Source organism: Heptranchias perlo, chromosome 25 (genome assembly GCF_035084215.1).
Source record: "Heptranchias perlo isolate sHepPer1 chromosome 25, sHepPer1.hap1, whole genome shotgun sequence".
Lineage (NCBI taxonomy): Eukaryota > Metazoa > Chordata > Chondrichthyes > Hexanchiformes > Hexanchidae > Heptranchias > Heptranchias perlo.
In genome coordinates this window covers 23,312,861-23,330,555 of record NC_090349.1, presented here as the reverse complement: position 1 = coordinate 23,330,555, position 17,695 = coordinate 23,312,861, and the positions used below count along the sequence as shown (strand labels likewise).

Here is a 17,695-nt window from a genome sequence, read left to right as displayed (position 1 = left end):
CTGCTCTCATACTGCCATGTTGAAAGTGCTTATGTGCCTGCTCACATCAGACTTGAATCTGGACAGGGACTGTCTGATTAAGAACCTCAGCAGGCTTTAGGTCTTAGGGTAAGTAATAAAGTTACGATAAGCATAATTATAATACTTGTGACAGGGAATAGTCTGTATTTATTTTAAGATGCCAGCCTTGTGACTCTTGCTTTTTGAAGCCTTATATTAAAATCTGAATAAGTGTCAGCGTTGAGACATACATGAATGCCAACAACCTCAACAGCAGCAGAACATCTGCCCACAACAGAAAGGCTCCCATTTAATAATCTTGAAATGTAATATTTTGATGTAATTAGGCAATTTATTAAAGGTTACAGTTTGAGGACCTGATGAGGGGTGTAAATCTTTCAACAAAAAATGATCGTAAAAAATGATCATAAAATAAATGATTAAAAAAACCCTTTGCACCAGCAATGATTAATGACTTAGCATTAATGAAGAGCGACTTCTAAGGGCCAGCTTTCCTCGTCACAACATATTGGAAGTGCTCAGTTCCTGGGTGTTACAGAGAGGAGCAGGGGCTGGAGACTTGCTCATCGGGTCTTTGCTTCCACTATGCTACCCAGGGATCTCCAAGGCTTTTCTCTGTGGGCAAACCTGGATCGTGTGTTGCCGGAGCAATAAGACAGGAGGGGGAATTTCCAGCCCTCCCACCTCAAATTTCCACTATGTTTGTCCGCGAGGTGCCCAAACGCAGGGGCACCCCATAAGGCTGGCAGTAGCCTTAATGCCAGGACCCTTCTCAAATCAGAGGTCTGAGGGGAGTCTGGTAGCAAGCAGAAGAGAAGCACCACAGAAGGCAAGTTAGTTCTCTTTGTCCCCAAGCTGGATCTTCAGGCTTTGGTTGCTTCTTTTCAACAGCAAAGGCCTGCCAGGTAGGGTTGCCAACTCTCCAGGATTGCCCTGGAGTCTCCAGGAATTAAAGACTAATCTCCAGGACACTGCAGCGGGCAACCTGGGAGAAAAATCATAACAGCAATAAAAAAAGATTTTTTTCAAATTTTCTTTGAACACTTTCGTTTATTAGTTATAAAAATATCGGACCTGGGAAGAAAGGCTACTTGACTGACAGTCAAGAATCGGGTAACGAAGAGTCTGTTCACTTTCCAATTAGAAGGCGGTGCACCACGAGGATGGACATGTTGGGTGACCAATGGTGGGGGGGTGGGGGTGGGGCCCTTGGAGGCAGTATGTCATGACACATCCAGGAATATGTCCAACCAGAGTTGGCAACTCTAGTGCCAGGGGACAGACCTATACCATGGATGCCACCTTCAGGCGTGCTGCACCTGTCTAGCCCCCCCATCTAGGGGGAGAGGAAAATCAGCCCTGTAGTTTTTAACTGTGATAAAACAGCACCATAAACTTATCTGAAAAATAAACACATCTATTTTGATCCTTTACCCTGAGAATTTGATTATTTTGTTTTCCATGAAGAAAAATTAATTCTTTTTTTTTTTAAAAGTACAGACGGGATCAGATTTTAACATCATTTCCGTGGTTGCTGCTCAAAAATTAAAACAAATGCACCTGGGTCGATGAATATTTCACTCGCTGAGTGCTTCAACGTCACATCTATTGCTATGACATATTTGCTCAGGCGGTAGTGAAACTTGACTTTTCCTTTAGGATCAGCATGGGACTGACAGCAATGACATTTACAGCTTTGTTGCTTCCCTCATATTACACACTTGTATACAAACGACTTCACACATTTCAAAGGTCAGGAGTTAAACTCTGCAGATTTGATTTCTGCCACTGTTAAGATTAATCAACACTTCCTCCCAGCAAGGACTCCAGCCATCTGCAAAACTGGTGGCCATTTTGTAACATGAAAGAAAATATTTTTGGAGCCCTGCAAGAACTTATCTGATCGGTTTGGATTTCAATGGGCAGTCAGGTCTAAACGTGTGACTATTTTAATCTGTCAGTGGCGAGTTCAGCTAATTAAATGACAACTAGTCACACAAAATACAGCAAGAACTGCTCAGAGGGAAATTCAAACCCTCATGATTACCACAGAAGTATCTGTCTTTCATAAAGTGTTTTCTACCTATAATTATACTAAAGTGGTCTCAAAATTCTAATGTTAGTGAGCCTGTCGGTGGCATAATGTCATGTGAATGGTTAATTTAAGTGGGACATCCTCTAACATTACGTGACAGGTTCCTTTGGTCTCTCTCTACCATCCAGACATTTCAAATTGGCATGTATTTTGAAAATTCGTAATGTTTAGAAGCTCTGATACAAGTCTCTCAACTTATTTTGTATAAAACCGGCTGAAAATTAAAACACAGTTTGTCCCTGTGGGCAATTTATCGGCAGGAAAGTGGCAAGACTCGTTCACAGCAGCACCACCAGCATTAAATTGCCCCAAGCTTGAACCTTAAAAAGTATGTTGTCTTTAGGAGTGCCGGGGCGGTAAATGGCTCAGCCAGCAACCATTATTTCCAAAAAGGAAATTCTGACCACTGCCACAAACTCTTCCCCCTGACAGTGCTCAGGATCCCAGCACACCTCAAGAGTAGCAGCAGGCAACTCTCGGCGAGGGAAGGGTCACTGAGTTAAGGGTACGACAATTGCTGTAGACCGGAGATCTGTCGTTGCAGCAGTAGGCTCCACGTAAAGGAACATATGGTGGCGTTCAGCGTCCAGCTATATCTGAAACAGCCTGATCGGTTCCTCCCCTCCCAGTGTGTTGACATGCTGCTCCCACCGAGGAGCACTCATGATTTCCCCACACACAAAGCACCATCTTGGACCCCTCTCACTGACCAGCTCTTTGGATGTCAGCACTCAGAGTCAGCCTGCCCTTGCCCCCCGCTGAGGAGCATTTAGACCCCCAGTTCCACTGCTCGAGCAGCATGTTAGCTCAAAGCCCCCGTTGAGGACCACTGAGGCCACAGACCCTCTCCCCAACAAAGCACCAGCTTGGGCCCAACGCCCACAAGCCCAGCTATTTGAATGTCGACATTTCTATTCTCATTACAGAGCATTCCTCCCCCAACACTGAGCAGCATGTTAATTTTTTTTATTTTTTTTTATTCGTTCACGGGATGTGGGCGTCGCTAGCAAGGCCGGCATTTATTGCCCATCCCTAATTGCCCTTGAGAAGGTGGTGGTGAGCCGCCTTCTTGAACCGCTGCAGTCCGTGTGGTGACGGTTCTCCCACAGTGCTGTTAGGAAGGGAGTTCCAGGATTTTGACCCAGCGACAATGAAGGAACGGCGATATATTTCCAAGTCGGGATGGTGTGTGACTTGGAGGGGAACGTGCAGGTGGTGTTGTTCCCATGCGCCTGCTGCCCTTGTCCTTCTAGGCGGTAGAGGTCGCGGGTTTGGGAGGTGCTGTCGAAGAAGCCTTGGCGAGTTGCTGCAGTGCATCCTGTGGATGGTGCACACTGCAGCCACAGTGCGCCGGTGGTGAAGGGAGTGAATGTTTAGGGTGGTGGATGGGGTGACAATCAAGCGGGCTGCTTTATCTTGAATGGTGTCGAGCTTCTTGAGTGTTGTTGGAGCTGCACTCATCCAGGCAAGTGGAGAGTATTCCATCACACTCCTACATGGAGAAACCACAGACTTCGCACGCACACACTCCCCACTCTCCTTCTTGCCGCTGGTGCTCTGCCCCCTCATCTCTCCCTCCACCATGCCCCTTCTGTCTTCCATCCCCATTATTCTCACTCCATCCCCAATCCTCACCTACCTTGCTTTCCCATTGCTTCTTCTCCATCTCCTCTCTCTGCCCTTACCCTCTCGTCCTGCTCCTCTCATCCCTCCTACACCCTTCCATCTGCCTCCCCCTTACTCTTCTCTGCCTTGGACCAGTTATCCTGCCTGCCCTCTAACCCTGCTTGACCTGAACAGTGTCCTTGGTCTTGATTCCCAGTGTGCAATGGTACAGGAGATCGACTACTTAACATATCATTTCACTAATGTGTGATATTAATGTCATATAGAGAAAAGGTCAGACTTTGCTCAAAACTTCAAAAAAGTGGTCCTTATACACACACTTAAGTACTTGTTTCCAGTTTTTTATGGGATGGGGATTTAAAGAGGGAACGATCAAAAGATGAATGTTAAGGATTTGTAACCATTGGTGCATAGGAGTCTGCTTCTGGTCTTCTTTAATGTTTGTGAATTTAATTCAAATTTACTTTTGTAGGGTAGGATCCACCATTTCGAGAGGACATAGCTTCAAGGAGTTCAGCAATAGCAATACAAAGAAAGTAAGACTTGCATTTATATAGCACCTTTCATGACTCAGTACGTCACAAAGAGCTTTACAGCCAATACTTATGAAGTGTAGTCACTGTTGTAATGTGAATGGCTAACACACAAATGAACAGTGACTCACACAGACTTGTACATTTAATTCACAGAGTGGAACACTAAGCCACACCTGGACTTGACCCACACAGAACTGAATAATAACCCACATCAAGAGCTGAACTCAGTGGCTCAGAGGGCTGGACACTGACCCACACAGATACCTGGACACTGACCCACACAGATCCCTGGACACTGACCCACACAGATACCTGGACACTGACCCACACAGATCCCTGGACACTGACCCACACAGATCCCTGGACACTGACCCACACAGATCCCTGGACACTGACTCACATAGTGACCCGGTCACTGACTCACACAGATCCCTGGACACCGACCCACATGCAACTGAACTCACTCAGAGCTGAACTGTGACGCGGACATTAACTCACACAGACCCGGACAGTGACCTGCACAGACACGGACACTGACCCGAACACATACTCACACAGATTCGGACACTGACCCAAACACTGACCCACACAGACTCGGACACTGACCCGAATACTGACTCACATAGACCCAGATACTAAATCAATAGACCCGGACACTGACTCCCACAGACCCGGACACTGACCCACACTGACCCGGACACTGACTCACACTGACTCACACTGACCCGGACACAGACTCACACTGACCCGGACACTGACTCACACTGACTCACACTGACCCGGACACTGACTCACACTGACCCGGACACTGACTCACACTGACTCACACTGACCTGGACACAGACTCACACTGACCCGGACACTGACTCACACTGACCCGGACACTGACTCACACTGACCCGGACACTGACTCACACTGACCCGGACACAGACTCACACTGACCCGGACACTGACTCACACTGACCCGGACACTGACTCACACTGACTCACACTGACCCGGACACTGACTCACACTGACTCACACTGACTCACACTGACCCGGACACAGACTCACACTGACCCGGACACTGACTCACACTGACCCGGACACTGACTCACACTGACTCACACTGACCCGGACACTGACTCACACTGACTCACACTGACCCGGACACTGACTCACACTGACCCGGACACTGACTCACACTGACCCGGACACTGACTCACACTGACCCGGACACTGACTCACACTGACCCGGACACTGACTCACACTGACCCGGACACAGACTCACACTGACCCGGACACTGACTCACACTGACTCACACTGACCCGGACACTGACTCACACTGACCCGGACACTGACTCACACTGACCCGGACACTGACTCACACTGACCCGGACACTGACTCACACTGACCCGGACACTGACTCACACTGACCCGGACACTGACTCACACTGACCCGGACACTGACTCACACTGACTCACACTGACCCGGACACTGACTCACACTGACCCGGACACTGACCCGGACACTGACTCACACTGACTCACACTGACCCGGACACAGACTCACACTGACTCACACTGACTCACACTGACTCACACTGACCCGGACACTGACTCACACTGACCCGGACACTGACTCACACTGACCCGGACACTGACTCACACAGACTCACACTGACCCGGACACTGACTCACACTGACCCGGACACTGACTCACACTGACTCACACTGACCCGGACACTGACTCACACTGACCCGGACACTGACTCACACTGACTCACACTGACTCACACTGACCCGGACACTGACTCACACTGACCCGGACACAGACTCACACTGACTCACACTGACTCACACTGACCCGGACACTGACTCACACTGACCCGGACACAGACTCACACTGACCCGGACACTGACTCACACTGACCCGGACACAGACTCACACTGACCCGGACACTGACTCACACTGACCCGGACACTGACTCACACTGACCCGGACACTGACTCACACTGACTCACACTGACTCACACTGACCCGGACACTGACTCACACTGACCCGGACACTGACTCACACTGACCCGGACACTGACTCACACTGACCCGGACACTGACTCACACTGACCCGGACACTGACTCACACTGACTCACACTGACTCACACTGACCCGGACACTGACTCACACTGACCCGGACACTGACTCACACTGACCCGGACACTGACTCACACTGACTCACACTGACTCACACTGACCCGGACACTGACTCACACTGACCCGGACACTGACTCACACTGACCCGGACACTGACTCACACTGACCCGGACACTGACTCACACTGACTCACACTGACCCGGACACAGACTCACACTGACCCGGACACTGACTCACACTGACTCACACTTACCCGGACACTGACTCACACTGACTCACACTGACCCGGACACTGACTCACACTGACTCACACTGACCCGGACATTGACTCACACTGACCCGGACACTGACTCACACTGACCCGGACACTGACTCACACTTACCCGGACACTGACTCACACTGACTCACACTGACCCGGACACTGACTCACACTGACCCGGACACTGACTCACACTTACCCGGACACTGACCCGGACACTGACTCACACTTACCCGGACACTGACTCACACTGACTCACACTGACCCGGACACTGACTCACACTGACCCGGACACTGACTCACACTTACCCGGACACTGACTCACACTGACCCGGACACTGACTCACACTGACTCACACTGACCCGGACACAGACTCACACTGACCCGGACACTGACTCACACTGACCCGGATACTGACTCACACTGACTCACACTGACCCGGACACTGACTCACACTGACCCGGACACTGACTCACACTGACTCACACTGACCCGGACACTGACTCACACTGACCCGGACACTGACCCGGACACTGACTCACACTGACTCACACTTACCCGGACACTGACTCACACTGACCCGGACACTGACTCACACTGACCCGGACACTGACCCGGACACTGACTCACACTTACCCGGACACTGACTCACACTGACTCACACTGACCCGGACACTGACTCACACTGACCCGGACACTGACTCACACTTACCCGGACACTGACTCACACTTACCCGGACACTGACTCACACTGACTCACACTGACCCGGACATTGACTCACACTGACCCGGACACTGACTCACACTTACCCGGACACTGACCCGGACACTGACTCACACTGACCCGGACACTGACTCACACTTACCCGGACACTGACTCACACTGACTCACACTGACCCGGACACTGACTCACACTGACCCGGACACTGACTCACACTGACTCACACTGACCCGGACACTGACTCACACTGACTCACACTGACCTGGACACTGACTCACACTGACCCGGACACTGACTCACACTGACCCGGACACTGACTCACACTTACCCGGACACTGACTCACACTGACCCGGATACTGACTCACACTGACCCGGACACTGACTCACACTGACCCGGACACTGACTCACACTGACCCGGACACTGACTCACACTGACCCGGACACTGACTCACACTGACCCGGACACTGACTCACACTTACCCGGACACTGACTCACACTGACCCGGACACTGACTCACACTGACCCGGACACTGACTCACACTTACCCGGACACTGACCCGGACACTGACTCACACTTACCCGGACACTGACTCACACTGACTCACACTGACCCGGACACTGACTCACACTGACCCGGACACTGACTCACACTGACTCACACTGACCCGGACACTGACTCACACTTACCCGGACACTGACTCACACTGACTCACACTTACCCGGACACTGACTCACACTGACTCACACTGACCCGGACACTGACATCTTTCTGTAAAATCTAGTGTGAAGAAAGTGGAGTTTGCCTTCTTCCTCTGGTTAGCATTTAACCGGATCAAGACCAATAATGAAAAGTAAGGGTCATTTTCTCTAAATCCCTATTGATTACAGACTTAATCTGTCTATTTAGTTAATTCAAGAGAATGAGAAGATGGATGAGTCCTTGACCAAACATAAAATTGTTATTCAAGGACATGCGTTAAGATTTTACTCTTGTTTAAAGTCCATCTGTTCTTTTTCAAGCAGGCAGCCACTCAAGCACTAATGAAATGCTGCTCAGAACAACAGTGCTTGCTGAGCCAAGCCTGTATGAGCCATGCCAGGTCCCACCCCATCTCTGCCCACAGACACACTCCTGTTGTTACATTCCTCCTTACATGTCCTTTTTTCACATTTGCAGATGGAGCTTTCAATCACACAGAATGGCTACACAAAGTTTTCAACGTATCAGCATCCAGAACATTCGGTCTGTCCACGTGAGTATTTTGCCAAAGTCCAGACTTCCTCCAGGCTTCTGCAACCAGTTGAAAAGTAGCAACATCTGCATCACAAGTGAATTTGCACTTTCACTGAGAACAATGAAATGCTCCAACTCGGCATTATAAGATGTAATTTAGAAAGCACAAGCAACTTTTGCACAAAAACTCTCTTTGAATGTCATTAATTGATGGCTTCTACTTTTTTGATTTGCATTTTTTCGACGTAAAGTACTTCAAAGCTGAGTAAAATATAAACAGGAAAAATTGCATATTTGAATGTATTTGGTTTGTGGGAATTGTAGTTTGTCTGTTGTTGATTGTGCATTGCTTGGTTAGCAAATGTGTATATATTGTTTGCAGCAGATGACAACTAACATGTATTAAACATTAAGGCCAAATCCAATCAAAATATTTGAAGCTCACATAAAAGTGTTTTTGGGAAAATCAGAACCATCCCAAGCACTAGTTGTGTAGGATATGGCTTGAAGCAAAGGCTATTGATCTCACAAAGTACAAGTAAGGATGGCTGTTCGGCCCATCAAGCTCATTCTTCCATAGAAACCGAGGCGGGAATTTTAACCCCCAGGACAGGCGGGATGGGGTTAAAATTTCAAAAATCAGAACTCCGACCCCAGCCCGCCCACTTAATGTTTTAACGGAGGCGGGCAACTAACCTGCTCTCCAGAGGCGGGTTCGTCATTCAAATATTTTAATGAGGCTGCATGCTTCAAATTTTAGCAACTTTTCAGATTTAACGCCTGCGGGCCGGGATTCCCAGGGCTCGGGGAACCAGATTGCTGGAGGGAGGCGAGAACGGCCGGATCCAATGCGTAAGTGCCTTTCCAGCACTTATGGGCCAAGAGGAGCCGGAGTGCTTCCCCCCAGCCTACCAAGCAAACCTGTTTACCTCCCTACTATTGGCCGAGACCCCCCCACCCCGACCCACGATCCCCACCCGACCTCCGATCTCCGCCCGACCTCCGATCTCCGCCCGACCTCCGATCATGTGGGAAGGAGAGCGGAGAGGAGAGGAGGGAGGGAGGGAGACAGAGTGGAAAGGCCTGGGAGGAGGTCGAGCTCGACCTCCTCCCAGGCCTTTCCACTCTGTCTCCCTCCCTCCCTCCTCTCCTCTCCGCTCTCCTTCCCACACGACAGCCAGCCAGTCTCTCAATCAGGTTTCTCGGCCACTATGGGTCCCCCCCCCCCCACAAATCGCTCCCCGTAAGTATGGGGGCCCTAGAGTCCCAATATCACAGCATCTATCCGTGTTATGAATGAATTCAGGGGTTTTGCCTGCACTAAACTACTCAGAAGATCTTCCCATATATATTTACACATTGCATGACCAGTTATTTGCCTTTTACTAGTTTGTAAATATGCCCCTTTGTCTTATGATCATGATTTAATTTGAAATAGTTCTCCAGATTAACTTTTCCTACTCCACCTAGCATCTTGTAAACTGGACCTTCTCTCAGTTGCTCCTTTCAAAACTGAAAATACTGAGTTTTCTAACTTTTCATAATCCAGTCTTCTAATAAGAGGGATCAGTCTTGTGTCCCTTCTCTACACAGCTTCCAGGGCTTGGATATTTACCATGTGCTGAATGCTGAATTCAAGGGCCTGCATTTCATCCCTTAGGACCATCAGGCTCCACCCTGTTTTGCCAGCTACTCCAGTTTCAGTTTCAGACCTAAATTACATCTCGCCAGGTTAGCTATTCAATCTTTTTTTCTTTCTTTTATGCTTCTTCTCATTGTTCGACACCACCCAGGACAAAGATATCGGCTTGATCAGCACTCCATCCACCAGCTTAAACATCCACTCCCTCCACCACCAGCGTATCATGGCTGCAATCCGTACTATCTACAAGATACTATCTACTGCAGCAAGTCGCCAAGGCTTCTTCAGCGCATCTCCTAACCCCGCGACCTCCATCACCTAGAAGGACAAGAACAGCAGATGCATGGGAACACCACCACCTCCAAGTCATACAACATCCTGACTTGGACATATATCACCGTTCCAATTTTGTCCAGCTCCCTCTGTAGTTCCCTAGCTTCATTAGACTCAATTGCCCTCTCCCCTAATTTTACCAACTCACATTTTGTTTCTGAATCCAGGTTCTTTATGTAGATTAGAAACAGTAGCAGCCCCACACTGAAGTGTGGTACCTCGGCCCAGCCTGACATTACCCCACCTAACTAATACCCACTGCTTTCAACCAATTCCTTATCAGCCTACAAGTCTTGCCTAAAATACCCGCTGTTATGTTCCTGTAGCAGCCTTTCATGTGCTACTTTATCAAAGGCTTTCTGGAAGCTCTTTTGTGGAAACCCCAGGTATGTTATATCATAAAACTTCCCGAAGTCCACTTGGGATGCCACTTCCTTGAAAGAGTCAAGGAGGTTAGTCAGGCATTGCCTCCTCTTTCTGAAACCTCGTTAGCTGCCATTTACTAGATTATTTTCATATCGATAATCCTCATGTTGGCTACTAATGATCAATTCCATTATTTTGCCAGTTATTGATGTAAACCAATTGGTCTACAGTTACCTGGTATATTAATCAGTTAAAAGAAACTACAAGTAAAATAATGGACTTTTCAGGGTTTATTGCACTCAAGGGAGTTGATGATGTCATCAACTCTTGTCAGTGTAGCTTGGTATTTATGACAATTAGCTGCAATACAAGATTGAATTCCAGGCAGCAGTACTCAGCTGTTAGTGATTTTTCACCTGATTGAGTGGTTTTGGATCTGCTCCCAAACCAGTTTGAAGTGCCAGCTTCCACTGAAATTAAAAGAAGCAGTCCAAAATGCAGGGTGTTCAAAATACTCAGCATCAGAATGGTTCAGGGAGAGAGCAAATACCTGAAATGGTGGTCTCTACAAACAGTCCACAAAAATGATGCAATCCCTCAAATTTTCAGGGATATGATTTTATTTTGCCACAAGAAAATCAGAGGCAGGAAATCCATCAGTCCCACACACTCAGCTTCCACTTTCAGAAGTGAGCCAAAGGAACGTTGTTCTGTTTTGCATTGAAAGGCACCTTCCTCATAAAAGAACCGAACAGGCTGTGTGGGAGGACCCGGTAGAAAGGTTCAATGCGGTATCTAACATTCAGGGAACCTGGGAGGAGATGAGAAGGAAGTTTGCCAGCCTCAGATCATCTGTTACGGTAAGGCAACCCCACATTTTGATGGGCAAAGTGTGCACGCTACAAAGAGTTACCTTTCAATCTGTCACATCTTGACTGAGGCTCCATATAAAGCACTCAGACAACTTGACAGCCTGATCCTAACTTCACAAGCATTTGGGTGTCACTGTAGAGTAAATTCACCAATCCTTTGCGCCGAGCAGAGTGCCATGCTCAGAGGGAGCAAGGGTCGGAGAATTAGAGCTACAGTTTGTTGCTCTACCTCAAACCCCTTGCTCTCTTCAAACATACCTCCCCTGCTGTGGGTGTGAAATCAGTGAACTTACTTTTATATGGGCTCTCCAAATTTCCAATAACGCTACTTCTCTGTTCGAAGCATAAGGCAGCACATAACACATGAGGCAGCAAACCTGCATGAGAGAAGGGCCTGTAAACTTTCTGCCTTTGAATCCCTTTGAAGAGGCCACTGTAAAAAAAAACCTGATGATTGAGAACGAACAGCGAGTGTGGATGGGTGAAGGCTTTTCCCAAATGCAGGACTAGTACCATCTTATTCCTGTTATCCTTTATCTAGTCAATCACTCGCCAACATACACTCAAATGCAAGACCATAACTATATAATGTATTGCCATATCAGTTCTATTTGAAGGGTTGTTTTTATTAGTGTTCAAATATCAGTTCTTCTCCTGTTTCTATAGGAAACCCCCTCACCCCCAAGAAAATAAAGACAATATTGCTTTTAAGTTACTGCGTTTCATTTGCAATACATTTGCATCTTCAGTGAAGCTCTCACACATTTTGTGCAAGAAAACTTTAAGTCGGTAAAGAGGGAGGCCAAAGAATTACTCTCTGCACTAATCAGATGGTGATCTGGTAAAAGGGATAACTCATCAAATTTCCTGGCCCTTGCACATATGTTCCATGCTTATGGGACAAATCCCACCATGTGGAAAATCAACCCTATGCTTTTCTTTTTCTTTAAAAAGAAAGATGGGATGTAGTTTGTACAGAATGCATTCCTCTTACCTTTCTTTTGCCATTAATTGTTTTATTTAGGAGTCTGTTTTACATATCCACAATCTCTCTAACATTTCAACTGGTCAAAATGCTTCACATCATTAATAAGATTTGTAATATTAAAATCATCCGCATATCATTACAAATCATGCAAACTATAGGTGAACCAGAATAGATCCCAGACTCCTTTAGTCACTACTCCTGGACAGAACTTCTTCCATTTGTCATCGCCTCTGCTTTCCACTGCCAGGTTTCAGTCCAGTTAGCTTATTGGTAATTCCACAAACCTTCATACCTTATTCATAAGCCTCACATGGAATTTTTAACAAATGCTTTCTGAAAGTCATTCATTTGTCACTGTTAGTTGCTCTTACAATTGACATTACTGCCTCCAAGATTTGTATCAAGCAACAAGAAGAGGCATTTCCTTTAGAAGACTTGTCACTTTGGAGTGGGGATGTAATAGCATTGGTTGGTAGGAAGAGAGAGTTTTGCGGAGAAACAGTACAACATTTTACAGAGATAAATCACTCCGATGCACATTATATAATGAAAACAATGTTTGAGATATTCCATACATTTAGTAATTCTTGCTAAAATGGAATCATTTTTTTCCCTGATGCAAATGACTTGTTGCAACTTTCTTGACCTGTTTACCTTACAATTCTCACAAGTTAAACAAGGGAACAGGCTTCAATGGGACCTCTATATTGATAGAATCTAGACACAAGCTCAAGTTCAGTAAGACATCACTGTCGCATCACAGTTAGAAAATGCATGAAAAGGTAAAAATAAAATAGAATACTGTAGAGAATTCCTAACTGGAATGCTTGTATAAAGATTTGGGTGTCACAAGGTTTACATTCAAAAATCGTTAGCAGATATGGCTGATTGCTGTGTTGTGCAAATCCCGTGTTAATCACAATATTACAAGATTTCTAACAAAGGCAAATAGTTCCAATGAGAAGTCTCTTACCATGGCAAGAGGAACGATTCTTGTAATGTCCCTCTGACTGACGTGCAGCTCTGACACGGCTTTGTCCTGGTCGATTTGGGATGTCCTCCCGGGATATTCCACCTGCCACATGATTCGGCGAGTCACTGACAGACTGCTGAAGTTATCCATTTCGAAGTCCATCTGCATGATCTCATAAGAAGCGCCATCAACTCTGTAAAGAAAATGGAATTATTAAGCATTTCTGAAGCGGTTTCTGATTAAACACGAGAGGTCACCCCCACCCTGCAACAATAGGTGTCTGATTACTGATTAACTTAGCTCCTCAAAGAGTTGACATTGTTCAGTGTTTTCAGGGACACAACTAAAAGCAAAGATGCATTATTTTCTCTTTTAAGGGTTTAATTTGTTTTAATGCACAATCTCTTTTAAGGGTTTAATTTGTTTTAATGCACAATCCCTTTTAAGTGCACTCGTAGATTTACCGAGTGCATTCTTGGAGCACAAATACATTAGAAGTAATGCACAACTGAGCAGCCAGTCAGATGCACTTAATAGGCACATAAATGAAACTCATGGGGCAATCTGGGATTGGGGATTGGGGAGTATGAATATTTGTCTGCCCCAAGACCATGGAGAGGAGATCCTCGAATGCCTGCTCCACTGATGAGGCTCTGCAGATCATTGTGGACGATGTGAAGGAATGACAAAATATTCTCTATGGGTCAGAAGTGCAACCTACCACTAAACAGAAGGTTCAGCAGGTGCAGAAGAAAGTTACAAAGCAGTTAACCACAGTGTCCATAGCTTGCCTCACTTGGAAGGATGTGTGGAAGTAAGTAAGTGTCCGATTTGAATAAAAGTACCAAGTTAAGCAATGAGAGTCACTGTCAATTATCCGTGATGTAGAGGTTCTCAGACAAATTCAAAAATACTTCATGCACATATAGTTAACAAAAGAAAACAAGCGTCACGACTACAATGATGAGTACCCAGCAAGACATGAATACTTTGCATGTTTGTGTCAAACACACGACTCTTTACAATGAAACTAATCAGTTTGTTTTACTTCAAAGGAACAATGCTGCTGATTAAATCAAATTTACAAGAGGCCTTATCTGCCCTCTCAGGTGGACAGAAAAGATCCGATGGCAGTGTTTGAAGAGGAAGGGAGCTCTCCTCAGTGAGCTGGGCAATATTTATCCCTCAGCCAACATCACTTACACAGATTATCTGTTCATTTATCCATTGCTGTTTGTGGGACCTTGCTGTGCGTAAACTGGCTGCTGCATTTCCTACATTACAACATTGACCACACTTCTAAAGCACTTCATTGGCTGTAAAGCGCTTTGAGAAGTCCAGAGGTCATGAAAGCCACTACATAAATGCAAGTTCTTAAATAAACAACCAGTTTAACCTCTGAACAAAAACACAATCTGATCTTTTAATTAAATGAAACAAACAATTCAAACTTTGCTACACCAACATAAATATCACTTCTACTCAATAGACTTCAGTGATGCTGTTCTTTGGTTTTCATGACATTTGTTGAAACATAATGGGGTAGATTTTCATCACCACCACCTGGGCCTTAAGTGCCCCCTGGGCAGAGTGCAGAAGGGACGTCTAGTGGGGAGGATCGCACGCCGCTGGATTTTTCTTCCATTCATTTAAATGGGAAAGAAATCAGGCAGGTTTATTTACAGACACGCGAGCCTCCCTGCCAGACTTTCCAGTCTGAGTTTCACCCAGGTGGTGCTTAAAGCCCAGTCGGTAAAGACAAAAATCTACCCCAAGGTGTTTACATCCCCAGCCTAACCTTTACTGAGTACACTTTGCTATTGTTCAGTTGACTGACTAACCCTGAATTCACACAGTGGCCCTAAGTGGTGCTGGACAGAATTCCTCATTCATTCATTTCATTACACAAATTGCTTTAGAGATTTTTCATTAGAAATTGCCCTTCTCATTTGCCCATCAGTCCCCACCCACAGACACAGGGTTCACATGTGAAGTGGCAAACAAAGGGATAATGAACGATTTTTACCGAAACGACTTCCCATTGTTTACTGCTATTCAATTTTTCCTTCTCCATATTACCATCCAGAGAGATGAAAATTCCACACACTGATCATAACAAACTATATTTCTATTATCACTACACTACATCAATTTTTTTTTGAATGAAAAAATTTGTCTGTTTTCTCACTGATTAATAACCCACAGGAATGCATGGCTTCGATAAATGTCATTTCTGAGAATGATTTCTCAGTGAGTCATTTTTTATGGCAAAAAATATTTTCCCATTTTTCATTAAAAGAATAATTTTGGCTTCAAAATATTAGTACAGGCATCAACTCAGCCACCATTTCCATGTTCTCATAAGGAAATGAGTTGGGATTGTAACCTCAAATTGCCCTTTCCAGGTGTTGTTTATCTTTTCTAGTCAGCTGCCAGTAGTCAAAAATGCTAGCAGACTGTTAAAACAAAAAGCAGATTCCAACTGAGAAAGGTTTAAAAACAGTTTGTGAAAGTTGATAGATGCCACTGAATAAGCTGCTCAGCATCATGGTTATATGATTTACTAATGGTATATGACTTACTAACGACCCAACCAAATGAAAGGACTGGAAAATAAATCGAAAAGCATTCATTAATTAAAAACTGTGTATGCAATAATCTTGCTTTCCAACAAATTGTAGATAACTTAAATTTCAGTCAGAAATATAGTATATACTATATGTGTAGCCCAGTCAACCAACATTGGAAGGACTCTTGCAGACCATGTCTAGCAGCCTCCATTAGTTGACATACAATTGGGCTATTCACAGGCTGATCAAGCTGGCTTCTTTTAAAAGCAGTATCCACCCAGTGTATTATTGTTGATAACTTTAACACAGCAAAACTGGGCCAAGGCCACTTTAAAATGGCAGCTTACAATTAGTCCAACGTCAGCAGACTCCTTCTACTCCACAAGCCATTTGATTAACTGCCAATCAGCAAGTCTGGAAGGAAGGTTTCATTAATGATGATTGTTCAAACATTGGAAGCTATTAAAAACTAAAGTGGGATGGGAGAGGAAGTATATTATACTGAAACCACCTTTTATCATAGTTATTTTCCTTTTTAATCAATATTTAATATCGGTACTATTTTGGCATTCTATAATAATTATTGCGATGTCCTCAATCAAGACCTCAAATTGTGACCAGGAAACATAAGTTTGTAAGAATTTACACCTTTGATACTTTTTATAAGATTAAAAGCAGAGCTCCATAAAGGATTACAGAGTGGAAAAGAAGCCAGTTTACACTTCTGTTAATATTTATTAAAATTGTATGAAAAATATATACAGTATATAAGTAAATTCTTCAGATAATTACATTATAATCCTCAGATAATTCTTACGGAATATGTCAACTATGTGCGGTGAGACAGTGTAATGCACATATCCTGAGGAATCTGGGGGAACAATTGTTCTGGTCACTATGTGCAGTGACATCAGAAGTGCATTCAAAAATAACATGAGCCTACATTTACTCGATGCCTTTGCCAAACTCCCGCCAAAACTCCGGCGGAAGTCCAGCAGAACCTACTGGAACTAGGCCGTGACCTGGTTGTCCAAGGTCCCCACTGACTCCAGGAGTTCCAAGTCAATCTTATAAGGGTCAGAACCTCCGCCCACCATCACAAGGCCAATGATACCGAGTCGGCAGAGGTAGGGGCAGGGACTCCCAATGCTTCCCTAACTCATAAAAGGCTTGGCATATTACTTCAACTCAGTACGCAGTGGGAGATGAGGCATATCGGCTTCCAGATGGGCGCAAGTGGGACCCAATGAGTGGTCCAGATGACAGGAGCAGCCTAGTTCCCCCCAAAACAAAGTGAGTTTTTTTCTATCGGC

The 17,695-nt window shown here is 45.6% G+C and overlaps 1 protein-coding gene and 1 long non-coding RNA gene across 2 annotated transcripts in view; one reads left to right on the top strand and one right to left on the bottom strand.

The window, feature by feature from the left end:
* The window catches only part of LOC137342099 (uncharacterized), a 38,633-nt gene extending 34,405 nt beyond the window's left edge, over positions 1–4,228 (top strand). The window contains exon 3 of the long non-coding RNA XR_010967202.1: positions 4,215–4,228. This is a non-coding gene — a long non-coding RNA (uncharacterized lncRNA). The remainder of the gene's footprint in view (positions 1–4,214) is intronic.
* Positions 1–17,695, bottom strand: part of si:dkeyp-14d3.1 (transmembrane protein 132C) — an 808,037-nt gene that overhangs the window by 270,288 nt on the left and 520,054 nt on the right. The window contains exon 4 of the mRNA XM_068005754.1: positions 13,813–14,005. Coding sequence (XP_067861855.1) covers positions 13,813–14,005 — 193 coding nt within the window. The remainder of the gene's footprint in view (positions 1–13,812; positions 14,006–17,695) is intronic.